Genomic DNA, 27,474 nt, shown 5'->3' on the forward strand with positions numbered 1-27,474 from the left:
GCATTCGAAGGCCGGGCGAGGCCAGGCACTGCCGAGGAGGGCGGGCCGGGGGAGGAGCGTATTGGCCACGCCCGGCCACGCCCCCAGGCCGGCGGAACCCGAGGCGCGCGGCCCTGCGCTGCCGGGAGGATTGAGGGAAGGGCACCCGCGCCGCCGGAAGGAGCCGCTCGCTTCACGGCGCCAGGACCCGGGCTGGAAGGCAGGGCATCAGCTATGGAACAACCTGGGCAGGATCCCACCTCAGACGACGTCATGGACTCGTTCCTGGAAAAGTTCCAGAGCCAGCCTTACCGTGGCGGCTTTCATGAGGACCAGTGGGAGAAGGTGGGCGGTCCTGGGGTCTCCCCACGTGTGTAGGGGCGTCGTCCGGACTCGTGGGGCACCCGGGCTCTGGGGAGCCTCCCTCAATCCCGGATCCCTGGCGCTGCCAGCCGATGGCTGGTTTCTAGTTTAGTATTGAAAATCGGCCTCGAGGTTTTGAGTCGCTTCTTAAGCTGTCAGTACATTTGAGAACCTAGGTTTCGGGGGCCTGTGACTCCACCACTTAACTGGCTCTGATATGAGTCAGTTACTTAACTTCTCAGAGTCCGTTTCCTCATCTGTAAAACTGCCCGAACTATATCACCAATAGCAAAGATGAAATGAGACAGTTGGTAAAATGTCGAGAACATAAGGGCGCTCAATTAATGATAATTCCTGCCGCTCTTGTAGAATGTGAGAACTAAAACAATCATTAGAGACCATGACACCGCACTCCCATTTTACAGAAGGGAAGCGGAGGCCTCAATGGATACAGCTAGCTGTGATGATTTGCAAATCATGATGAGCAAAAAAACTTTGATAATGAGTCATGGAATTGGATCTGTTCAGTAGAAAAGCTTATTCATATAGTTCATTCTTAACCATTTATAGGAATTTGAAAAGGTCCCCCTATTTATGACGAGAGCACCATCAGAAATTGATCCCAGGGAGAATCCTGACTTGGCTTGTCTCCAGTCAATTATTTTTGATGAGGAGCGTTCTCCAGAAGGTATCTTAACATGACTAATATTTTTTGTGTGTTTCCATTGAATTGAAATTAAGTGTGGGTTAGAAGGGTTCTGATTGATAACAAGAAGTAGTTAGCCTGAGCTAACTTGTCATTATTCATTCCAACATACTCTTTGTGTACCTACTAAGTGGTAGGGACTGGGGATACAGGGGTGAATTGTGATTCCACCCTCCAAGGTCAGGCTCAGTGAGAAGCCTATTGTCTTAAAGAATCAAGACAAACTTGTGCTATAAGTGTCAACATGTAGGTGTATACTACAGCTGTAGTGGGTCCTGTTGGAACACTTTAAGGAACAGGAGTGGATTCACAATAGATAGGAAATTTGAGCTGAATCTTTGTAATTTTGTAGGCTTTTACTAGGGTGAGGAGGGGAATTTGCACTCCACAGAATAAACAACATAAGCAAAAGCAGAAGTATAATCAATTCCCCTGCCCGTCACTGATTTGTTCAGTAATTTAAAAAAATTCTTTTCTTCAATAGCTAGGATGAGCATACTTTTTTCCTTTATGCTTCTTTTTCTGGAAAGCACTTAGTAATCTACCTTGTAAGATATTTGGAATTAGCATTACATTTGTGTGACTTTGTCTATGTTGATACCCACTTTTATCATAACGTTGAGTTTCCTTTCCCTATTGGTTTCTTCACTTTGGTGTATCATATAGTACATTATTATATGATTTAGAATCTATTTTTGATGAGCCTTTTAAAAAGTAGGCAATAGTGATTATTTTTCCTCTTCTTTGCAGAACAGGCCAAGACCTATAAAGATGAGGGCAATGATTACTTTAAAGAAAAAGACTACAAGAAAGCTGTAATTTCGTACACTGAAGGATTAAAGAAGAAATGTGCAGATCCTGATTTGAATGCTGTCCTTTATACCAACCGGGCAGCAGCACAGTACTATCTGGGTAATTTATAAGTGCTTTCTGAAGAATAAACTTATGATACAAGCCATCATGATGGTTAGTGGAGGTCTGAGAACATCAGAGGATGAGGGGCTGTTATCACAGAAACCTAGACTAAGGATAGTTTACTCTGATTGAACTCTGGTCTTCCAAGTTGACATGATGAAAAGAGAAACAGGATGGATTGTGTAACTCTTACTATCTGAACCCAAAAAGTGACTTGGTCACTCAAGTAAGTTGTTGGATGTATGAGGCAGTATGTTCTGAGATTTTTGAGCCCAAGGGCTTCTACTCTCTCAAAAAATGTGTTTTACTGGCCCTTTATCCTCTTTTCAAGGATGCCAGCAGGATTAAGGCAGTAGAGATCTTTAGGTGAGATAAGCTATTTTAATCTAAGGGAGAATATTTCAGAGCGTTCTGTGGAACCTTTGAGTTAAAAATATTTTTTGGTTGGGTGCAGTGGCTCACACCTGTAATCCAAGCACTTTGGGAGGCTGAGACAGGAGGATCACCTGAGGCCAGAAGTTCAAGACCAACCTGGCAACATAGTGAGACCCTGTCTCTACAAAAAAGTTAGCTGGGCGTGGTGGTGCCTGCCTGTAGTCCTAGCTACTTGGGAGGCCGAGGCAGGAGGATTGCTCAAGGCTACAGGGAGCCATAATCACACCACTGCACTCCAGCCTGGGTGACAAAGCAAGACCCTGTTTCTAAAAAGTTGTTTGGATGAGGAATTTTAACTCTTTTATTTATTTATTCATATTTTTTACTTTATTACATTCTTTGTAGAGACAGGGTTTTGCCATGTTGCCCGGGCTGGTCTCGAACTCGGGCTCAAGTGATCCATCTGCCTCAGCCTCCCAAAGTATTGGAATTACAGGTGTGAGCCACCGCACCCAGGAGATTGAGGAAGTTTGGAAACTGCTGCTTCTTAGAGATTTACAGTACACATTAACATGTTAAAGACACTGAGATAGCCTGCAAGAAAATAAATTTACCCTGGGTTTCTCAAATTTTGTAAGCTTCCTCTTCAGGTAATACTAACATCATGCAGATTCTGTAGTTGTAAATTTGGGAAATGATTATTTAAGTAGTATTGCTGGTGACTAGTCTTGGTTATGTTAGACCTGTGGTTTTTTTTTTTTTTAATGATTTATTTTTTTAATTGAGACAGGGGTCTCGCTATGTTGCCCAGGCTGGCCTTGAACTCCTGAGCTCAAGCGATCCACCTGCCTTGGTCTCCCAAAGTGCTGGTATTACTGGCGTGAGCCACTGCACCCAGCCTAGACCTCTGTTTGTTATCACAGAATTCAGAGAGGACCTAGGACTCTGGGGCTGGTATGCTGAAATTTCATAACACTGTGCCTTGTGTTGGGTACTCAGTGGAACTTTTCAGTCTGGAAACTCATGTTTCTAGGAAATTTTCCTGGATTCTTTGATATTTTTCTTGTTCTTTTTTACTCCTTTTTCTCTTTTTGGAAATCCTGGCTGCTGGTACTTTGGGAACCAAGTAGGAGAAGAGGACCAAGGGCTCAATCTTTAATATTTCCTTTACTGAATCACCTTTGTGCCTGGTGGTTCCAATCCAAAGACCCACTGTTTTATTGTCTGCTAGGCTAAACCTCCAGTCCTCCACCTGGAGGAACAGAGGAGGAGTAGGTCACTGGTGCAGCAGAGGGGTAAGGAATATGGGACTCTGACTGCTTCTTAAGTAGATTTTCAACCCACCTTCACCCCCACTTCCAGAGGTACCTGGCGCCATCAGTTCCTGAGTCCTGAGTACTTTGTAGTTTCTGCAGTACAGCTTGGTAGCTTTTGTGCTTTCCCTCTGCTGGTTTAGAATTCAGTTTCCTTAAGCCTGATACATCAGTTACTTGTCCCTTTGTTTTCCAGCTTTCAGAATGTGTTCTGTGTTCTTCTCATTTTCTTTGTCTTTATGGGAGGGAGAGTGGGGATTAAGTTAAATGTATGTGTTCAATCTGCCTCCTTTAAAAGTCCTTGGATCACTTTCATGTGCATTTTTTTCCATGGTTGAGATCCTGCTGTTCTTCCAGTTTGATATTCAGTTTTTTCACTTAATTTTATAACAAAAAATTTCACCGTCATTAAAAATCATTTCTGAATGTTATTTCAATAGCTAAAGTTGCATCATATGGACATGCCACTATTTATACTGTTTGCTTTATTAGTCTACTATTGTTGCGTATATAGACTGTTTTTTGGTTTTTATAAATAATGCACAAATAAATAAAGTCATAATATTTTTCTGATAATTCTGATTATTCATTAGGCTAAAGCAGGATTTGGCAAACTAGGACTCAGAGTCTACCCCAGGCCCCTTGGGTTGCCATGAACTAAAAATGTTCCATACTTTTTTTTTTTTTTTTTTTTTTAAAGAGACAGGGTCTTACTCTGTTCAGGCTGGAGTGTACTAGCCGTGATCAAAGAAGCTTAGTGCAATCTTAGACTCCTGGGCTCAAGCAATTCTCTCACTTCTGCCTCCCGAGTAGGTAGAACTATAGGCATGTAACACCATGCCCAGCTAATTTTAAACAATTTTTTTGTAGAGAGTCTTGCTATATTGCCCAGGCTGGTCTTGAACTCCTGGTCTTAAGCAATCCTCTCACCTCGGTCTCCCATAGTGCTGGGATTGCAGGAGTGAGCCACCTCCCCAGAGGTTTCTTACATTTTTCAAGAATTGTAATAAAATGAAGGAGAATGTGCAGTAGACCACATGCGGCCTGCAACATCTAAAATATTCATCTGGCCCTTTACAAAATATTTTGCTGACCCCTGGGCTAGAGATTTAGGTAAATACTAAACCATTAAGTAATAATTACAGTATACTCTGGAAAGTTAAAGTATACCTCATGGCTTCCTAGTTTGGATAACTGATATGTGTGTGATTGCATACTTCTTTTTTTTTTAAATGCACTTACAAATACATACATGTGTGTCTAGATATTTAGTTTTTTTTTTTTTTTTTTAAATAGGCTTCCTCTATACTCATAGAACCACCACTTGAAACAATATAGAACAGACATCCTACCATGTTTCTTACATGAGGATCTATCTCATTCTTTTTAATGGCTGCATAGTATTCAATAGTATGGATTTACCATAATTCATGTAATCATTACCAAATTGAGGATATCTGAGTTATCTCCAGCTTTTCACAATTAAAGTAATGCTGTAGTTAACATGCTTTTACATTTATCCCTGCACATTTGTTCAAGTATTTTTGATAACTTTCCAGAAGAAAATTGTTGTGTCAAAGTATATGTACAAAATACATGCTAATTTGCTTTCTAATTTACCCTGAAAGTACCCCTTTTTCATATCTTTTCTAATATAGATATTATTTTTCTAACTTTTAGCAATTTCTTAATTTTAATTTCCTAATCATTAGTGATGCTGAACATGTTTTCATGTGCTTACTAGCCATTTACAGTTCTGTAGACTGCCTGTTATAGACATTTCTAAGGCTCTTGACAAGTACAACCATATTTTTTCAAAAAAACAGTTGCTGTCATTTGTATTTCCCCAAGGTTTACAAGAGTGTCTTTGTCACTACATATATAATTTTGGAAACATTTTGATCTCAAAACTTCTCTCTTTTACTAAACGGTGTTTTGTTAGGCAATTTTCGTTCTGCTCTCAATGATGTGACAGCTGCCAGAAAGCTAAAACCCTGCCACCTCAAAGCAATAATAAGAGGTAAGTCTTGTAGAACTATAGTATGACATTTAAAGCTTTGATATGAAGGTGCTAGGATACTAATAAAGTCATCTTATTTTTGCACTCTGGGTATTAAGTTCCTGTTCCTTATCAACAGCAACATGCCACTTTTAAAAGAATTCCTCAGAGAATGACTTAACCCTTTACGTAATAAGAATTTGTAGAGAAATAGAAGCCCCTCATTTTAAAGTAATAAAAAATAAAATTAATTAAAACAAAGCAGTTGCAAAGCCATATTCTGATTTTTTTTTCCAAATTAGCTGATTGAAAGGCAAGGTCTTCAAATGCCATGTTAATGTTAATTAAAAGATAAGTTATGGGACCTTTGCTGATGACTCTGGTGCTGAGATATTCTCAGATTATGTTTTCTCTTGTAGTCTGACCTTTCTATGTAATAATAATGCTTTTATTACTTTTATACTTCACCTTTTCTTTGGGAAGCTCATAGGTGCTTTGCAAACTTTAATTTATTCATCACATATTAATCTTCCCTGCATCCCCATGGACCAGCTTAAAATGCTTTCTCAAAATTATGCCTCTTTAAATGTTCATGGTTAAGGGCAGTAGGCAGATCCGTGTCCCTCAGCTGTAGGAAAAGAAGGTACTGAACAAAGATTGGCTGATAAATTGAACCTAGGTAATCCTGTGGAATTTGCCTCAGCCTAGAAGTGTGTAATCCTTGATTCAGTTGTTGGTTTAACTTACAATGTGACCTTGGCAAGACACCCACTTTGAATATCAGTTTGCTCATCTCTAGAAGATGGGGTTAGAATCTCTTGGCATCTAAGCCCTTACAATGCTTATATTTTGAAATTCTGTGGAAAACCTAAAGAGGCTAACTGGAGAAAAATGTACATGATAACATTAAATTTTTTTTTTTTTTTTTTTTTTTTGATGGAGAGGCAGCTTAAACTGGTAGCCATAAAGAACAAAATTAGGAGACACCTAATGTCTTTGGCCTTGCCACTGCCTTGATGAATAGCTGAAGCAAATTCTGCTTTTTCCCTCCATTTAAAAAATCATCTGGGATGGACTTTATCCTTCCTGTTTGCAGATGAGGAACCTAAAGCTTGGATATGCTTGGTCCTTTGTCTAAGGTCTAGTTGGCAAATGACACAGCCAGATTTCTAGCCTTGATCTATCTGGTTTGCCACTAAGTTATAGCTTTTCCTACTTTAAGAGCCCTTAATACCAGGAAGACTTACAGGAGTTTTGAACTAAATGGACCTTAGGGATTTTTCTGATTTAGGACACAAAAAATATTCTTCCTTGTCTGGGGACTGCAGTATAAGGGGCATTATCCTACATTTTGCCTTCAGGGTACTGGCTGGTAGTTGGTGGGGGTGGGAGATCTTGCCCAAAGCAGGCTCTTTCCATGCATGTTGTTCTTGAATCCTAAGGGTTCTGGGTTCTGCAGGTGCCTTATGCCATCTGGAACTGAAACACTTTGCCGAGGCCGTGAACTGGTGTGATGAGGGACTGCAAATAGATGCCAAAGAGAAGAAGCTTCTGGAAATGAGGGCTAAAGCAGACAAGCTGAAGGTTGGTGACTGTCAGCAACTAATTAGCATTTGCTAATTAGCATTAATTAGCATTCCCAAGATCGTGTCTGTCAAGTCATTGTAAACTTTTTAAAAACAAAACCCCAAACTAGTCCCTACTCCTGGAACTGTGGAGGACACAGACAAGTAAACAGTTATAGTGTGATATAGAGGTAAGCAAGGGTAGATGGTGTGTATAGTGGTAGTACAGTCATGTGCCACATGACAGTGTTTCATTCAATGATGGAACTCCGTATATATTACAGTGGTCCCATAAGATCATAATGCCATATTTTAACTGTACTTTTTCTGTGTTTAGATGTGTTTAGCTACACAGATACTTACCATTGTGTTACAGTTGCCTACAGTATTCAGTGTAGTTATGTGCTTTACAGGTTTGTAGCCTGGGTGCAATAGGCTGTACCATATAATCTAGGTATGTAGCAGGCTATACCATCTCAGTTTGTGTAAGTACATTCCACGATGCTTGTACAACAATGATTGCGCATTTTTCAGAATGTATCCCCATCAATCTGAATGGAGATACATCTTGTCCAGGGCAAAATTAGATACCATTACTATACACAGTCACATAACAATGTCACGTGTTCAGGGCCAGCTAAAGACTCCCAGTGTATATTATATACTCCCATTCCATAGTATAAGCCATGAGGAGAGACCTAAACCAGGAATTAAGAGACCTTAAGACTAGTTCTGGCTTTCTATTAACAGGCTTGTAAGGCAGTATTGCACAGTGACTAAGAGCTTAGACTCTGGAGCCACTGCCTAAATTCAAAGACTCCCTTCACGACAGTTGTGTGACTTGGACAACTTGCTGATCTCTTTGTGCTTTAGCTACCTCACTAGTAGAAGGAGAATTAAAATACTACCTTATAGGGCTATTATATAGTTTAGATGGTTTAACATAAGTAATGTTTTTAAATAACACCTGGAGCATACACACAGTAGTGCTATTTAAATGTTGGATATTATTTTGGGTAGTATGGTATTCTGTTATTATTACTGTTTTTAATCATCATTTTAGCTATTATGTGCCAGAAATGTCACATATCATCAGCAATGACCAGAGGTCATTCTGGTCATATGAAATGGTAGAAAAGGTAGATCTCTATGGACCCACATGGCTCAATAACAGAATTCTGAGCCTAGGTAATTGGGTGTGGCCAGAATTTCTGAAAGTGGTATATACAGGAATGAATGTCTAGAGGGCTACTGGGGACAGTCACAATTAAAGGGAGATTTCAAGGCCCAGAAGCCTGATATTAGGTCTAGGTGACATTGCTTGCTGAATAGCTGAATTATTCCCCTGTTTCTGAGTACAAGCTGATTCTGGGTTCCTATGTGCTTGGCATATAGCCAACAGACTCGTGGCTATGTTAATATCAGACGGAGTAGACTTCAAGGCAGCAAGTGTTCCCACAGATGAAGTGAAGCTTTTTTTCTTGAGACAGAGTCTTGTTCTGTTGCCCAGGCTGGAGTGCAGTGGCATGATCATGGCTTACTGCAGCCTTGACCTCCTGGGATCAACTGATCCTCCTGCCTCAATCTCCTGAGTAGCTGGAACTACAGGCGTGCACCACCATGCCAGGCTAATTTTTTTTTTTTTAATTTGTAAATTTTAGAGTTGAGGTTTCACTGTGTTGCCCAGGCTAGTCCCAAACTCCTGGGCTTTAATCTTCCTGCCTTAGCCTTCCAAAGTGCTAGAATTGGCCGGGCGCGGTGGCTCACGCTTGTAATCCCAGCACTTTGGGAGGCCGAGGCGGGCGGATCACGAGGTCAGGAGATCGAGACCACAGTGAAACCCCGTCTCTACTAAAAATACAAAAAAAATTAGCCGGGCGTGGTGGCGGGCGCTTGTAGTCCCAGCTACTCAGAGAGGCTGAGGCAGGAGAATGGCGTGAACCCGGGAGGCAGAGCTTGCAGTGAGCCGAGATTGCGCCACTGCACTCCAGCCTGGGTGACAGAGCGAGACTCCATCTCAAAAAAAAAAAAAAAAAAAAAAAAAAAGTGCTAGAATTACAGGCATGAGCCACTGTGCCCAGCCATTGAAGCATTTTTTTAAATGATAAAAGGACCAGCTTATAAGAATATTTAACAATTCTAAATGTGTAGGCACCTACTAACAGCTTCAAAATGCATGATGCAAAACTTGACAACTTAAAGAAGAGACAAATCAATAAATAGGTGGAAATATCAACTATCTCAGTAATTAATAAAACCAGTATTTAAAAAATAGAGAGGGGTAGTGTCAGTCACAGTGGTAGACTAAAGACCCTTAAAATTTTTCTCCTCCATAAAATCAATGAGGAAACTGGCAAAAATGATCAGAATTAACTTTTCTAGGACTCTGGAAATGAACCAGAGGTTTGCAGCAATCTGGAGCATGTTTATTCAAGAAAAATGATGGAACCTCAGTAAGAACAGCAAGCTTTGTGACATTTTAACTTGCTCTATTCTCATCTCCCTCCTCCCCAGTTCCGCAGTAGCCTTGAAAGCCAGTAGCCCACAGAGATGGTGAAAATAAGCAGCCTGCAGCCACCAGACGAGGCAGAACAGGGTTGGAGCTCTTTCAAAGCCTTTTCCCCAGAGAACTGTCATGATTTGACCATCTGGTAGATCCCTGGAAGACCCCGCTCACAGGCCTATTTTTATATGACCTGACTTGGAGCTTACCCAGTATAAAAAGCTTTTTTACATAGGGCCAGAAAATAGAGGGAATGAAAAGGTGGGAGAGAATTTGTCAAAAAACAATTAGAGGCAATTGTTAAAGACTGTAGAAGCTGAAGCAGTGGATAATACTGGAGCAAACAATAGGTGCATCATAAAGCTTAAAAGGAAAAACTGGGGAATGAAATTCTATGGGGGCTCCAAAAAGCTCCAGTATTCCTGGAGATCTGGATGGTCACACATGTGCCCAGGGCTATACATGTGCTCAGGAAAGACCTGAGAAGACCCTAAGCTCTCAGAGTCTCTGCAAGAAGGAAGTGAAGGCTAAGGTAGAATTGTAAACTGCTTGGGTGAATGCTAAAAGTATGCTTCAACATGTACACAAAGCCTCTTGACAAAGATTGGAAGACTTACTGTCTGGTCATTAACTAGAGGAAGCCTAGATGTGGGACTTACTAGACAAAGACTTTAAACCAGCTAATTTAAATATCTTCTCAGAATGAAAGGAAATAGTGTCTAAAGAACTAAAAAAAGTATGAGAATGATATCTTTCCAAATAGAGAATATCAACAAAGAGAAGTTACTAAAAGGAACTTAACAGAAGTTGTGTAGTTGAAAAGTACAATAACTGAAATGAAAAATTCACTAGAGGGGCTCAACAGCACATTTGAGCAGGCAGTAATAAGAATCATCACACTTAAGATGTATCAGTTAAGATTATCCAGTCTGAAGAACAGAATGAGAAAAGAATAAGGATGAAGAGAGACTTGTACAATGCCATCAAGCATACCAGCAAAGGCATAGTGGGGGTCCTAGAAGGAGAGGAAAGAGAGAGAAATGGGCAAAAGAATACTTGGGGAAATATTGGCCAAAAACTTCCCAAATTTGGTGAAAAACACTAATGTATACATTCAAAAAGTTTAACAAACTATAAGTGGGATAAACTTAAAGTGATCTCTACCTAAACACATTATAATCAAACTGTTGGAAAACAAAGAAGAGAACCTTAAAAGCAGCAAGAGAAAAATGACTCTTCATATACAAAAAATCCAAGGAAAATTAACAGCTTTCTCATCAGAAGCCATGAAGGCCAAAAGGCAGGTAAATGACATATTCAAAGAGCTAAAAGAAAAAGACTGTAAGAATTCTATATTTAGAAATCTATTCTTCAAAAATGAAAGAGTGGAAGAGAAGTAGTAGTAAAACCATCTATATGCAGACAACATGACCTTGTATATAGAAAATCCTAAGGGATCCACTAAAAAACTCTTGGAACTAATAAGTTCAGCAAGCTTTTTGGAAACAACATCACCAGTACACAAAAATCATTTGTATTCTATAGATTTTTAATGAACACTCTGAAAATGAACTTAAGAAAACAATTCCATTTTAAACAGCATCAAAAAATACTTAGGAGTACATTTAACAAAAGTGCTAAAACTTATACTCTAAAAATACAAAAAACATTGTTGAAAGAAATTAAAGAAGACCTAAGTAAATAGGAAGACATCCCATGTTCATAGATTAGATCTTAATATTGTTAGATGGCAATACTCCCAAAATTAGTATATCAATTTAGTGTAATTTTCTTTTTTGAGACATGAACTTGCTTTAATATTCAAGCTGGAGTGCAGTGGCATGATCGTGGCTCACTGCAGCCTCAAACTCCTGGGCTCAAGCAGCCCTCCTGCCTCAGTCTCCCAAGCAACTGGGACTATAGGCATGTGATGCCACATCTGGCTAATTTCAGTGCAATCTATCAAAAGTCCAATTGGCTTCTCTGCAGAAATGGACAGGCTGATCATAATATTCACACAGAAATTCAAAGGACTCTGAATAACCAACAATCATGAAAGACAAAAAAAAAAACAGAATTGGAAGACTCACACTTCACAATTTCAAAACATATGACAGAGCTACAGTAATCAAGGCATTGTGGTACTGGCATAAGAATAGACATATAGGTCAATGTAATAAAATTGAGAGCTCAGAAATAAGCCCTCACATTTATGGGGAATTTATTTTCAACAAGTGTGCCAAGACCATTCAGTAGGGAGTTAATCTTTTCAACAAATGATAGTGGGACAACTGGATATTCACATGTGGGAGAATGAAGCTAGAACTTTACCTCATACTATATAAAAAAGTTACCCAAAGTGGATCAAATACCTAAATGTAAGAGCTAAGACTATACAACTCTTAAAAGGAAACATAGATATAAATCTTCATGAACTTGGATATGACACAACGCACAAACAACAAAAGGAAAAGTAGATCGATTGCACTTCATCAAAAGTAAAAACTTTTTGCTTCAAAGGATACCATCAAAAAAATGAAAAGGTTAAGATAAATGTGAGGAAAAAAGTGAAAAGGGGCCAGATGCAGTGGCTCACACCTGTAATCCTAGCCTTTTGGGAGGCCAGGGCAGGAGGACCACTTGAGGCCAGGAATTCGAGACCAACCTGGGCAACAAAGTGAGACCTTGTCTCTACAAAAAAAAAAAAAAAGGTGAAAAAGCCTACAGAATGGAAGACAATATTTGTAAGTCATAAGGGACTTTTATCTACGATATATAAACAACTCTTACCATCTCAATAAGACAGGTAACTCAGTTTTTTAAATGAGCAAAGGATATGAATAGACATTTCTCCAAAGACACACAAATGGCCAAAAAGCACATGAAAAGATGTTCAACATCATTAATAATTAGGAAATGCAAATAAAAACCATAGTAAGATACCATTGCATACCCACTAGGGTGGTTATACTTTTTAAAAAAAAATCTATAGAGACAGGGTTTCTGTCACCCAGGCTGTGTTTCATAGCACTCGGATCACAGCACCAGAGTAGTACATAATCGACCTGTTACACTGGCTCTTTACTTGTCTGTACCCCTCAACCCCTCAGTAGACTGTGAGTTCCTCGGGTACATACTGGAAGTAAATTTAAACTGCTGCTGCCACTGGGTCTGACATCTAGGCATGTACTTTGTAAATGTTTATTGAACTGAATCTGGCCACCTGGTATTCCTTAACACAGGAGCTTGGGTTGGATAGAGACCAGAGACAGTAATTTAGGAGCAGGCTAGTGCAACAGAAGAGGAAGCCAGGTCTCTAGAGCTGATGCATCTAAATTTCATTTTTTAGCGAATTGAACAGAGGGATGTGAGGAAAGCTAACTTGAAAGAAAAGAAGGAGAGGAATCAGAATGAGGCTTTACTCCAGGCCATCAAGGTGAGTTCTCAAACCTTAGGTTTTTATGGTCCTGTTAAATCCACTAATCCTGTGAAGCTTGTTGGGAACCTTTCTTGGGGTGCTTTACCTGAAGGAATTTGTTCATTTTCTTTCTACTTTGGTAAAGCAGTGTGACGGAGGAGACCAGGCTCTGGAGTCAGGCCACCCCAGTTCAGTCAGCTCTCTCATGTGCATGTGTTGGTCTCAGTAACATATACAGTTGTCTCCACTTACCTGAAGCAGATGTATTCCAGGATCCACGGTGGATGCTTGAAATCTCAAATAGTTCCAAACCCAATTGCCATCAGTCAGAACACATTTCTGTTTGTATTTTCCACCCACAAATATAATGCCTTTTCTATCTTAGCTAAAGCACTTACCACACACTGTGGCCATAATTTTTGCAGTTTGAGGTACATCAGCAACAGCAAAACTAGCAGGAATTTCTTTTTCCTTCTTTGTAATTTCACAGATAGAAGGTTGCTCTTACCATAGATCTTAGCAACCTCAGCATACAATTTTTCTTCTAATTAAGTTGAGAAGTTTCACCTTTTTACTTAAAGGAGGTAGTTTATAGCTTCTGTTTGGCATATCCGAATTGCCAGCATCAGTACTCTTGTGCTTTGGGGTCCTTATTAAGTAAAATGAGTGTTACTTAATACAGGGACTGTGATACCATGACAGTCAATCTGATCATTGAGATGGATACTAACTCACAGGTGGGTATCATCTACAGCGTGGAGGTGCTGGACAAAGGAGCAGAGCCTGTGATTTCATCATCTGCTACTCAGTGCATAATTTAAAACTTGCAGGTTGTTTATTTCTGGAAGTTTTCATTTAATATTTTCAGACCATGGTTGACCACTGGTAACTGAAACTGTGGGAAGCAAAACCATGGATAAGGGGACACTATTGTACTGAATACCTGCTTTGGGTTAAGTGTTATTTAATCTTCACAGTGGCCTTCTGAAATAGGTTGTCTTGTTTCTGTTTTTCTGGATAATAAAATAGTTTCAGAGAGCTGAAGAAACCTTACCCAGCTAAGGTGTTAGAGCGAGGTCCTTGCTCTTAACCACTGGGTTATACTCTGCATCTTGAGGAAGTCTGACATTTTAGGATGTTGCTCCTATAACAACAACAATAACAGAACCCCACACCCAACCCTCTCTCTGTCTTTTCTGTGTTTTGAAATAGATGTAGAGTCTGACCCAAATCTTGCTTTAACCTTCATACCTAGGGAGTCACCTGTTTGAGCTTGTTTGGTCTTAACAAAGGAGAGAATATCTGCTGGGAGATTATGGGATAGGTTTGTTTTTTGTTTTTTGTTTTGAGATGGAATGTCGCTCTGTCGCCCAGGCTGGAGTGTAGTGGTGCGATCTCGGCTCACTGCAGCCTCCACTTCCTGGGTTCAAGCAATTCTGCCTCAGCCTCCCGAGTAGCTGGGACTACAGGTGCACACCACCACGCCCAGCTAATTTTTAAATTTTCAGTAGAGACGGGGCTTCACCTTATTGGTCAGGCTGGTCTCAAACCCCTGACCTCAGGCGATCCACCTGCCTTGGCCTCCCACAGTGCTGGGATTATAGGCGTGAGCCACCGTGCCCAGCCGGGATAGGTTTTTTGTTTCATTATTTGTTCAGTTAAATTATGCACCATTTATGTTACTTGTTGACGGTAAGAAACTTAACACTGCTAAAACATACTCCACTATTCACTCCCCAAAACAATCTGTTTACATGTATTAACACGTTAAACAGATTAGAATGCTCCAGATTTTCCATCTAATTCTCATTCACAGTGAGGGATTTGTTTGTTTTCTTAAATGTAGAATATGGGATGCCCAGACACCCAGACATTTGCATACATCCTTTTTTTTTTTTTTTTTGGTTCTCTTCTTTAGTGTAACCCTTCATCTCAAACTTAGCATACATAAGAATTACTCTCAACAGTACACAAAGCCATGCATGCTGTATTTTACTAATGGTTTAAGGGAGGAGTCAGCAAACTGCAGCCATTGGAACACAGCCCTGCCTATTTGTTTATGTACTACTTATGGCTGTTTTCACACTACAGTGGCAGAGTTGAGTAGTTAATTTTGACAGAGACCATTGTCCAGAACTCTTAAAATATTTCATATCTAATGCTTTAAGAAAAAGTTTGCTAACCTCCAATTTAGGGGATATCATCAAATCTAATTTTGATTGCATGTCATTTCCCCTCATGTGCTGACCTTAGGAACCCCTGCACACCTACATAAGAGGTGACCCTACTATTTCAGACCCTTGATTTATGCCCATGTCTAGGAGACAGTCAAGATTAAGTCAATGCACACTCTTTCTAGTATTCCATGTCCCAACTAAACTGAAACATTTGACATTTTTTTTTTTTTATCTTTTCTGTCCTTTTGTACTTGCTGCTCGTTGGAGTGGAAGGCTCTTTGTCCCTTCTAAGTGCCCCTCCCTTCCAACTTCTCTGCTTTTCAAAGTCATTGTTCAAGGCCTAGCATATCTCAGTCACCTCCAGCCCCCAAGGCTGAATTAATTATTCCATTGTCTATGGTTCCACAACTCCACTACTTACCTTATATCATCATTATTTCCATAGCTGTCTCACCACTTGATATTGAGCAGAGGCTTGAGGGCAGGTAACCATGTCTAATTCTCTGTGACACAGGGTCCAGCCCAAGGTAGATGCCCAATGAAGGTGAGTTAAGTGGTACCTACTATGCGGCAGGCCTCAGAGCTAATGAAGATGGATTGTGTGTAGAGCTGTCCCTCAGGGAGCTCCCATTGTTATGGTGTTTTTGTTTGTTTGTTTGTTTGTTTTTTGGTGTATTAAAGTTAGTTGTCCATGTTCATTCAGGGTACAGATGGAGAAAATTAAATTAAAAATAAAGTTAGTCATGCAGCCTGGACAATATAGTGAAACTCTGTCTCTTCAAAAAATAAAAATAAATAAAAAATAAAAAAAATCAGCCGGGCATTATGGTTTATTTCAGTAAAATGGGTTTGCATCCTCCCACACAATAAGATGTGCATTATGTGTGTGTGTTTCTGTCTTTAACCCAGGCTAGGAATATCAGGCTCTCAGAAGCTGCCTGTGAGGATGAAGATTCAGCCTCAGAAGGTCTAGGTGAGCTTTTCCTGGATGGACTCAGCTCTGAGAACCCCCATGGAGCCAGGCTGAGTCTAGATGAACAGGGCAGGCTGAGCTGGCCTGTGCTCTTCCTGTACCCAGAGTATGCCCAGTCGGACTTCATCTCTGCTTTTCATGAGGACTCCAGGTACTGACTTGCCCAGGAGCCCTCTGCTTTTCCTTGCATGCTGTCTCTGTTTTTGTGGCAGGAGGGACAACTGGATTTTTGGTTAAGAAGGGAAGATAATGGTTTAGAGAGTTTCACACCATCTGGTTTGATAATAACCTCTCTATCCTGTAGCTGACTGAACCTTGACTAACTAGGTTTGCAATGACAGACAAAAGTCTCATCGTCATACTAACTGGGCTAGTACGCGCAACACCACAGGATTGTGTTTACCAAACAGTGGTACACATCACTGATAAAATATGAAGTCATTTTAGGTAATACATGCATAGCAATTTAAGTGAATATTAATTAGAAAAAAAATATAGAGGCCGGGCGCTGTGGCTCATGCCTGTAATCCCAGCACTTTGGGAGGCCAAGTCAGGCAGATTACTTGAGGCCGGGAGTTCGAGACCAGCCTGGCCAACATGGTGAAACCCAGTCTCTACTAAAAATACAAAAAATTAGCTGGGCGTCTGTAATCTCAGCTACTCAGGAGGCTGAGGTATGAGAATCACTTGAACCTGGGAGGTGGAGGTTGCAGTGAGCCGAGATCTCGCCACTACACTCCAGCCTGGGTGACAAAGCAAGACCCTGTCTCAAAAAAAAAAAAAAGCTCTCTCTCTCTATATATATATATGTCTTTGAGATATATATATATCAAACTTGTGATTTCATAGGGTTAATGTGTAGAATGAGTCTAAGTGTGAGAAAATTTTTTTTGTAATTTTTTTTTTTTTTTTTGGAGACCAGGTCTTGCTCTGTCGCCTAGGCTGGGGTGCAGTGGCGTGATTATGGTTCATCACAGCCTCCAGCTCCCAGGCTCAGGTGATCCTCCTGCCTCAGCCTCTCAAGTAGCTGGGACCACAGGTGAACATCACCACATCTGGGTAATTTTTTAATTCTTGGTAGACACAGAGTCTCTCTCTGTTGCTCAGGCTTGTCTTGAACTCCTGGGCTCAAATGTTCCTCCCACCTCGGCCTCCCAAAGTGCTGGGATTACAGGCGTGAGCCACGGCACCCTACCAGAAATGTTTTTAACCCTGAAGCTGTTTAAAGAAAATTATGTCAGCTGGGCACGGTGGCTCATGCCTGTAATCCCAACACTTTGGGAAGCCAAGACAGGAGGATTACTAGAGGCCAGGATTTCAAGACCAGCCTGGCAAACATGGCAAAATCCCGTGCCTAATAAAAATATAAAAAATTAGCCAGGCCTGGTGGCGCATGCCTGTAGTCCCAGCTGCCTGGGAGGCTGGGGCACGAGAATCTCTTGAACCCAGGAGGTGGAGGTTGCAGTGAGCAGAGATTGCTCCACTGCACTCCAGCCTTGGTGACAGAGCAAGACTTTGTCTCAAAAAAAAAAAAAAAAGAAAAGAAAAAAAGAAAATCCTGTCAGTCAGGTGCAGGGCTCACACCTGTAATCCCAATACTTTGGGAGGCTGAGGCAGGAGGATAATTTGAGCCCAGGAGTTTGAGACCAGCCTGGGCAATATAGGGAGACCCCTGTCTCTGCAAAAAAAGAAAAAAATTAGCCAGGCATGGTGGCATGTGCCTGTAGTCTCAGCTACGCAGGAGGCTAAGGTAGACGAATTGCTTAAGCCCGGAAGTCGAGGCTACAGTGAGCTGTTATCATGCCACTGTACTCTAGCCAGGGTGACAGAGTGAGACCCTGTCTCAAAAAAAAAAAAAAGAAAGAAAATTATGTCATAATAGGACAAGTGATACATATACACATTTGGGGTACTGCTGTCAAATGGGTTAAGCCTGCATTTCATGTTTTATACATTCTAGATAACTTTGAATTAGTGTCTGGGGACCGATGTGGGGAAATAGATCGTGAGTTACTGATACCCAGAAAGTACATGTTTTATCCTTAGGTTTATTGATCATCTAATGGTGATGTTTGGTGAAACACCCTCTTGGGACCTAGAGCAGAAATATTGCCCTGATAATTTGGAGGTAAGAGAAGTTTTATTTCGTTCCTCTATGGAATTAATTTTTTTTTTTTTTTTTTTTTGCGGCGGGGGAAGCAGTCTGCTTTATTTTTTTGAAAATTATAGTAAAATATACATGACATAATATTTACCATTTTAACCATTTTTAGGTATATAGGTCAGTGGCATTAAGTACATTCACATTGTTGTGCAACTATCACCACCAGCCATCTCCAAAACTTTTTCATCTTCCCAAATTGAAACTCTAAGTACTTCATATAAGTGGAATCATACAGTATTTGTCCTTTTATGTCTGGCTTATTTCACTTAGCATAATGTCTTCCAGGTTCATTACATATTGTAGCATGTGTCAGAATTTCCTTTTTTTTTTAATTTTTGAGACGGAGTCTCGCTGTTTTACCCAGGCTGGAGTGCAGTGGTGCGATCTTGGCTCACTGCAACCTCTGCCTCCCAGGTTCAAGCGATTCTCTTGCCTCAGCCTCCTGAGTAGCTGGGATTACAGACGCGTGCCACCACACCCAGCTAAGTTTTGTATTTTTAGTAGAGATGGGGTTTCACCATGTTGGCCAGGCTGGTCTCGAACTCCTGACCTCAAGTGATCCACTCACCTCGGCTTTTCAAAGTGCTGGGATTACAGGTGTGAGCCACCACGCCCAGCCAGAATTGTCTTCCTTTTTATTTATTTTTAGAGACAGAATCTTGCTCTGTCACCTAGGCTGGAGTGCTGTGGTGCAATCTCAGATCATTGCAACCTTGCCTCTTGGTTCAAGTGATTTTCATGCCTCAGGCTTCCAGGTAGCTGGGATTACAGGCATGCACCACCATGCCTGGCTAATTTTGTTTGTATTTTCAGTAGAGATGGGGTTTTGCTATGTTGGCCAGGCTGGTCTTGAACTCCTGGCCTCAAGTGATCTGCCCTTCTTGGCCTCCCAAAGTGCTGGGATTACAGGTGTGAGCTACCATGCCCAGCCAGAATTCTGTCACCCAGGCTGGAGTGCAGTGGCGCAATCTCGGCTCACTGCAAGCTCCGCCTCCCGGGTTCACGCCATTCTCCTGTCTCAGCCTCTCCGAATAGCTGAGGCGCTACAGGCGCCCGCCACCACACCCGGCTAATTTTTTGTATTTTTAGTAGAGACGGGGTTTCACCATGGTCTCGATCTCCTGACCTCGTGATCCGCCCACCTCGGCCTCCCAAAGTGCTGGGATTACAAGCGTGAGCCACCGCGCCTGGCCAATTTCTTTCCTTTTTAAGGCTGAATAACATTCCATTGTTGGGATTTTTTAAATAAAAAATCACAATATCCAGTATAAAAAATTACCTTTTTCTAGCATTTGAGAGTAGGATGCCAACTGATGTCCCATTACCCCTGAATACTTTACTGTGTATTTCCTACACAAAAGGACATTTTTCTTTATAATACCCATATAGCTATCAAAGCAGGAAGTTTACATTAATTCACTGTTACCATCTAACCTTCAGACTCCATTCAGGTTTCACAAATTCTTTATAGCAAAAGGGTTTTGTTCAGAATCACATACTGTATTTAGTGATCATGTCCCCTTAGTCTCCTTCAGTATGGAAGAGCTCCTCAGTCTTTCCTCCACTTTTTTTTTTTTTACTTAAAAAATTTTTATTCATATTTTTGTGATCATGTGACTCAACTGCACCTTTGAAGATTACAGACCACATATTTTGTAGAATGTCTGTCATTATGGGTTTGTCTCATGTTTTCTTCTGACTAGATTTGGATTATATATATTTGTTTGTTTGCTTTGAGATGGAATTTTGCTCTTGTTGCCCATGCTGAAGTGCAATGGTGTGATCTCGGCTCACTGCAGCCTCTGCCTCCAAGGTCCAAGTGATTCTCCTGCCTCAGCCTCCAGAGTAGCTGGGATTACAGGCGTCCGCCACCATGCCCAGCTAATTTTTTGTATTTTTAATAGAGACGGGGTTTTGCCATGTTGGCCAGGCTGATCTCAAACTCCTGACCTCAAATGATCTGCCCGATTTGGCCTCCCAGAGTGCTAGGATTACAGGCATGAGCCACCACGCCCGGCCTGGATTATGCATGTTTGGCGGGAATATTACAGAAGTGATGCTGTATTCTCATTGCACCTATCAGACGGTACATGATCTCCATTTGTCCCATTACTCATGATGTTCACTCTGATCACCTGATTGAGGTGGGGTCTGCCAGCCTTCTCCACTGTACAGTTACTTTTTCTTTACGATTAATAAGTGTTTTATAGGGAGGTGCTTTGAAATGGTGTAAATATCCCATTGCTCGTCAGACATTCAACATATTTATTTATATTGGTGGATTTATAGTTTCCTGTTTCATTTAATGAGTTTTAATCCATTACTATGATTGTTTGTTTAATGCTCAGAATATCCCAGATTTGGCCAGTGGGAATCTCTTCAAATTTGTTTCTGTGTCCTTTTGACTTGTGTCTATTTTTTAAGTGGTTGCTTCCTTACACAGGATGTTCTAGGTTCAGATTTTGCTTTCCTTGCCCCAGCTCTGGAATTAGCTCTTTTTTCCCAAGGAGCCCTGGTTCTTTCTAGTGAAGAATGGTATTTAGAAGCTGAGATCTCTGTGCAATAAGTGTATAAGTGTATTGATTAATACAATGGGGGTAGAGAGGCAAGCTTACTGCCTCAGTGCCTTCTCAGTGCCACAGCTGGGGAGAGTGTGTGTGTGTGTGTGTGTTTGTAAAACCATGAAGTCTCATTGGTATCTCCAACTCTAATTCAACATCCACAGGATTTTTTCTCCCTTTCTATATTTGTAACAATGACTTTCTTCTTGTTCTTTTTCTTTTTTTTTTTTTTTTGAGACGGGGTCTGGCTGTGTTGCCCAGGCTGGAGTGTGGTGGGGAGATCTTGGCTCACTGCCAAGATCAACCTCCTGGGCTCAAATGATCCTCCCACCTCAGCCTCCCAAGTAGCTGGGACCGTAGGCGTTTGCCACCGTGCCCAACTAATTTTTGTATTTTTAGTAGAGATGGGGTTTCACCATGTTGCCCAGGCTGGTCTTGAACTCCTGGACTCAAGTGATCCACCTGCCTCAGCCTCCCAAAGTGTTCAGATTACAGGCATAAACCACCATGCCTGGCCTGACTTTATTATTCTTAATATAGTTATTTGTTTGATCAGTTCCCCTCCTGTTATCACCGCTGGCCCCTCTCCTACGTGGAGCCTTCCTCACCCTACTTGGACTCTTGACTCCGCATGTTACGCTGCTGCCCTAGTGTGGGTGTCTTCCTCACCCTGCACAGACTCTGACATCCCGCACTGCTCAACGACCCTACATGGACATCCTCCTCATCCTGCTTGGGCTCTGACCCCCCACAGCAGGCCACCCCTGCCATGAGTGGTCACCCTCCTCACCCTAGTTGGGCCTGTATACTCCATATTAGTTGTCCTCATGCATGGATACCCTTTTCACCCCACATGGCCTCTGACACCCCACCTTGGACAGCCATCTTACAAGGGAGCCCTTCTTCCCCTACTCAGGCCTGCTGGCCCCCAGCATGGATGCCCTTCTCCACTGGTCCTGCTCTGACACCCCGGCAGCTTCCTGTGCAGGCATCTTCCTCACCCTGCTTGGGCTTTGACACCCTGCACAGACATCTTTCTCTCCTTCCTCAGGCTCTTTGCTGCTCTGAGCCACCATAGCTTTCTCCTCCACATACCTGATGGCTTTAGTCTGAATTGTTAGGGAAAGGAGGGCTACATAGGCCTGGCCTTGAGTCTTGACTCTTCTGTTTACCAGCTGGGTAATGTTGGCAAGTTGTTCTCCTTCTCTGAGCCTTGATTCTGTCTTTGGAAGATGGAACTGATAATAGCCTCTCTTACAGTGGCATGGGGGGGACTAAATGTAAAGCACCCAGCTACACAACCATATAAAGGAGGCATTCAACTGCTAACCGTTGCCATCTTTTTAATTTTCCCTGGGCTTAGCCTCAACTAAGGCTGCCGAAGCACTTTATCTCTGACTCTTGCCCTTCTGTTAATCTTGCAGGTCTACTTTGAGGATGAGGACAGGGCAGAACTATACCGGGTGCCTGCCAAGAGCACCTTGCTGCGAGTTCTACAGCACCACAGGTGAGTCATCTCATGGCGCTGAGTAGACTGGGGAAGATGCTCAGTGTATTAGTCCATTTTCACACTGCTGATAAAGACATACCTGAGACTGGGCAATTTATAAAGAAAAGAGGTTTAGTGGAGAACTCACAGTTCCACGTGGCTGGGGAAGCCTCACAATCATGGCAGAAGGCAAGGAGGAGCAAGTCACCTCTTACGTGGATGGCGGAAGGCAACGAGAGAGAGCCTTGTGCAGGAAAACTCCCTTTTTTTTTTGAGATGGAGTTTTCTCTTGTCGCCCAGGCTGGAGTGCAATGGTGCTATCTCGGCTCACTGCAACCTCCACCTCCTGGGTTCAAGCAAGTCTCCTGCCTCAGCCTCCTGAGTAGTTGGGATTATAGGTGCCTGCCATCACGCCCGGCTAACTTTTGTATTTTTAGTAGAGACGGGGTTTCACCATGTTGGCCAGGCTGGTCTCGAACTCCTGACTTCAGGTAATCCACCTGCCTTGGCCTCCCAAAGTGCTGGGATTACAGGCGTGAGCCACCACTCCCGGTCAAAAACTCCCATTTTTAAAAGCATCAGATCTCGTGAGACTTAGTTGCCATCACGAGAACGGCACAGGAAAGACATACCCCCATGATTCAGTCATCTCCCACCGGGTCCCTCCCACAACACATGGGAATCCTGGGAGCTACAAGATGAGATTTGGGTGGGGATACAGAGCCAAACCATATCACTCAGGCACCATCCCAGGAGTACAGCCAGTTCTCATTCTGCTGCTGATTGATTGCCTCATACTTCCGTCCCTTCTGCCCTGAGCACAGAGCTGTGTGAGACAGCAGCCATGGAGACTGGCCTGGCCCATTAAACTTAGCCATTGGTCAAACAGGCTCTAGTGTGATGATAGCCCACTGCACCACAGCCATAACACTCCAGACCAGGGGAGATAAATAGGGCTGGTCTGAGAAGGGAAAAGCTACCTGGCTTTTGTATATGAAGGCTACTAGGATGGCCTTTTTTTTTTTGAGACGGTGTCTCGCTCTGTCACCCAGGCTGGAGTGCAGTGGTGCGATCTTGGCTCGCTGCAACCTCCACCTCCCAGGTTGAAGCAATTCTCCTGCCTCAGCTTCCTGAGTAGCTGAGATTACAGGTACCCGCCACCACGCCTGGCTAATTTTTGTATTTTTAATAGAGACGGGGTTTCACCATGTCGTCCAGGCTGGTCTCAAACTCCTGACCTCAGGTGATCCACGCACCTTGGTCTTCCAAAGTGCTGGGATTACAGGCGAGCCACTGCACCCGGCCAGCCTTCCTTTTCCTATTCGTACCTATACCTATGTCTCCTGATGCTTTGTTTGCTTTTTCTTATTTTTAATTTTTTTTTTTTTTAAACAGAGACAGGGTTTTACCATGTTGGCCAGGCTGGTCTTGAACTCCTGGGCTCAAGCAATCCACCCACCTCAGCCTCCCAAAGTGCTGAGATTACAGATGTGAGCCACCACACCCAGCCCCTAAAATTTTTTTAAAAATTATTTTTATGATAGAGACAGGGTATCTTCTCCAGGCTGGTCTTGAACTCCTGGGCTCAAGCAGTTCTCCTGCCTCACCCTCCCAGGTAGCTGGGATATCGAGTGCATGCTAGTGACCCGGCTCCTGATACTGTCATATGAAGACAGCATTGGCTCTTGAAGTCAGACCCATCATCATTTACTGGCTGTGTGACTCTAAGCACATGCTGCCTCTCTGGGACTGCCGCCTCATCTCTGGAATGGGAGGAATACATGCCTACACATTTCTCAGGTACTTGAGAGCCAATGAGAGGATAGGAGTTGAAGTGCTGTTGTAAACTGCACAGGGCAGTCCTGCTGTAGGAGGGCATCTTTGTCATTAGCAGTGGCAGGAAGTTGGATTTGGCAGCTGTCTCAGAGAAGCCGTGAGGTGTTCCTGGACTATAAGGGAAAACCCTCAGCAGATTTGCAAATTGACTCTTGGACTACTTTTCCTTAAGCTTTGAGCAAAGCAAAGAAGAGAAAAGCAGATGCTTTTGCACTTAAGCTAAAAGAGCCCAGTGTATTAGTGTAAAGAGAGTGGTTGGATGTGGTAGGAAATGAGGCTAGAAAGCTAAGTTAGGGCCATACAGGAAGGCCTGAATGCCCTGCTAAGGAGCGTAAACTTTATCCTGATTGTGGTGTACACCAGGGTTGATTTTAAAAATTAAAAAGATTTTAAAAGATGTACAGAATAGGCCGGGTACAGTGGCTCACACCTATAATTCCAGCATTTTGGGAGGCTAAGGCATGAGGATCACCTGAGCTCAGAAGTTAGAGATCATCCTGAGAAACATAGCAAGATCCTGTCTCTACAGAAATTTTTTTTATGGTGTTGTGCACCTGTAGTCCTAGCTATTTGGGAGGCTGAGGCAGGAAGATTGCTTGAGCCCAGCATTTCGAGGCTGCAGTGAGCTATGATCACACCACTGCACTCCAACCTAGGTGAGAGTGAGATCCCATCCTCCCACCACCCAAAAAAATTAGAGTGATGTAAAGATTTGAAGTGTACCGTTCAGTGGCGAGGCCTGAAGTAGGAGGAGGTGGATTAGAAAGAGGTTTAGGAGGTAGATTGGATGGGAGCTGGTGTAGTGTTGAGTGATGTGATAGGGGTGTCCAGCTAGTCTTAATGCTTTGGCTTGGTAGTCAGGAAGGAAAGGTTTTTCCAGATCTGATTGATACCTTTGGTGGTGTTTTGCTCTGGTCCCAAATCTCTCTTCTTCTAGTTCGTGGAGACATTTTTAGCTGCTCATTTTCTCAGGTGTTAGCAAATTACCCAGAATTCTTTAAAGGCCTGAGTTCTGCCCTACCCCAGAGGAGAAATCTAAATAGAAAGCAGACCGATGCTTGGAGGAAATCAGTTTCATGCTTCTCAGAAAATGTAAATGCTGTTGGAAGTTACTACCTTTAAAATTATTACCATAGGCAAGAGCCTACCCAGGACTGATTTCTGGCAACTTCAGACCCTAAACTGGGTGGAGCCACGAAATAGGCCCTCTGTCCCAAAGCAGGCCCACTGAGTAATGCAACACCCCTATCCCTGGGAGGCCAAAGCCCTCCCTGCCTCTCTAGCCTGCCTGACTCCTTTTGCTTTGTGCCCTAGCCACAGCAAACGTTCTGGTTACTTGCGCCTCCTGGCTTTTGCTCCCCAACCCCCATCACCACCCCTTCCCCAAATTAAAGCCAAGTTCAGACATGGCATCTTCCAGGAAGCCTTTTTTGATTCCCTTCCTCATAGAGGGAATCGTGCCTCCTTGGGATAATGCTGTGCCTCACAAATGCTTCTGCAGTTGTGCCTTGCTGTCATTAATTTGTTCCTCATCTCCCTCCCCTCCAGGACCGAATTTGACAACAAAGATGATGGTGTGTGGGTGTTTGTTTTTTAATCTCTGTGTTTTCAGCACAGGGCCTGGCTTACCACTGAATGTTGAATGAATGAATAAAACCATGCTTTATATTTTTATTTCATATTTAGCCACAGACATGCATGATGCCAGAGGACTGGCCTAAAGGTTCTGGCTAGGTTGTAAGGATGAGAATGTCATGCTAATTTGCCAGATTTATGAACCACCAAATAACTGTGCTAAACTTACATTTTCATGTTGACTGCCATCCAAAGGCTCACCTTGAATGTTGTTAGGAAGGTGCATGGATGGTTAAGATTGTAATTAAATTAACACCCTCTCTTTTGTTGTGTTCACGGCAGGTACTTTGTAAAAGCCCTGACACCAGCATTTTTGGTCTGTGTAGGATCCTCTCCTTTTTGCAAGAATTATCTCCGGGGGAGAAAGGTGTACCAGATACGATGATTAAGCCAGGGCCCCTGGATCTCCTCCCTCACCCTCCTCTGCTGGGAACCTAGCACACCTGAATCAGCTGGACATACTGCTGGAGTCCAGTGCTTTCTTTCCCTCACCCTGGGGATAGTCCTTCGTAGCATCGTGGTGGGGGAGGAGCCGCTGGCTTCCGTCAACTGCAGCCTCTCTAGCTGGTCTTCACTTTCCTCAGTTGATATAAAACTCTGGGCCTTGGCCATGATGTCCCTGGACTCCATTGCTAAAGGGACCATCTGCTGCAGTTACCACAGCAACTGACCTGAGGGGCACCCTGGTCTGTGGAGATGGACTCAGGATCCAGTGACATGATCCTGAACTTTTGTGGAGTTTGACACCTTAGAGAAGCTACCCCTCAAACTGCACATCTACACGCAAGCAAACAATGCATAGGATTCCAAGGCTTTAAAGCTGAGACCCTGGCCTCAAGTTATTTCATGCTCACAGAGGGAAGCCACGTGGGGTTGCTGCAGATGCCTTGAGGTGAAATGGGGGCAGGAAAGCCACATCTTGCTCTGCATTTATAAAGACCATACAAACTGTGATCCTTGGTACCCCTAAAAAGATTGCCAATTTTCTTCATCTTTGCCATATGGAGGACTGTGACAGACTTGCACAGTGGCCTCTGAGTTCCTCTGCAGTTTTGACATTTAGGATTTTGTGTCTTTTAAACTGGAAAATCTTGTAGCATGTTGGGTTGTTATAGGGTATATTTTTGTCCGCAGCTGTTTGTTGCCCCGTTCCTAAGAGGAGTTTATCCATCCTGACCTGTAGCTGTGTGACTTCTTGTAGTGCCCCCACCGCATCCCCCCGGGAGAGTGTACTTCCCTGCTCCCGATGCAGGGGGATATGCGCAGGCATGAGCTGTCCTGTGTCTGACAGAAGCCTGAAGAGTCATGTGTGGTTGGCCTGTGCTCTTCCCTCTGCAGTGAGAACACATTTCCCACAGAGGAGCCATTCCATGGAGCCGAGCTACAGCAGCTGGCCTGCAGCCACTGAGTGTCACAGGAATGAGAGGGCAATGTTTGCTGTAGTAAGCAGTGAGATTTGTGGGTTGGTTGTTACTATAGCAGAGCTAATACATCAGTAAACTG

At 42.7% G+C, this 27,474-nt stretch overlaps 1 protein-coding gene across 2 annotated transcripts; it reads left to right on the top strand.

Moving 5' to 3' along the window:
* Positions 1 to 132: 132 nt before the first annotated feature.
* TTC4 (tetratricopeptide repeat domain 4) lies at positions 133 to 27,474 on the top strand. 2 transcript variants are annotated; one of them, XM_003273069.2, is made up of 10 exons: positions 133 to 324; positions 913 to 1,030; positions 1,799 to 1,960; positions 5,594 to 5,671; positions 7,110 to 7,234; positions 13,068 to 13,154; positions 16,223 to 16,437; positions 18,333 to 18,414; positions 22,436 to 22,518; positions 26,254 to 27,474. In XM_003273069.2, exons 1-10 carry the CDS (start codon positions 214 to 216, stop codon positions 26,354 to 26,356), a joined length of 1,164 nt encoding a protein of 387 aa, XP_003273117.1. In that variant the 5' UTR covers positions 133 to 213; the 3' UTR covers positions 26,357 to 27,474. The 2 variants fall into 2 exon arrangements, with proteins under 2 accessions (XP_003273117.1, XP_030668891.1); XM_030813031.1 differs by lacking the exon at positions 1,799 to 1,960 and having other exon boundaries at positions 26,254 to 27,147.

This window comes from Nomascus leucogenys, chromosome 5 (genome assembly GCF_006542625.1).
Source record: "Nomascus leucogenys isolate Asia chromosome 5, Asia_NLE_v1, whole genome shotgun sequence".
Classification (NCBI taxonomy): Eukaryota; Metazoa; Chordata; class Mammalia; order Primates; family Hylobatidae; genus Nomascus; species Nomascus leucogenys.

Excerpts from the sequence above, each read along its gene's own strand:
- TTC4 (XM_003273069.2), top strand. The coding sequence starts at position 214 with ATGGAACAACCTGGGCAGGATCCCACCTCAGACGACGTCATGGACTCG. Across the intron at positions 1,961-5,593 it reads AGCAGCACAGTACTATCTGG|GCAATTTTCGTTCTGCTCTC; the intron begins GTAATTTATAAG and ends GTGTTTTGTTAG. Across the intron at positions 13,155-16,222 it reads CTTTACTCCAGGCCATCAAG|GCTAGGAATATCAGGCTCTC; the intron begins GTGAGTTCTCAA and ends TCTTTAACCCAG.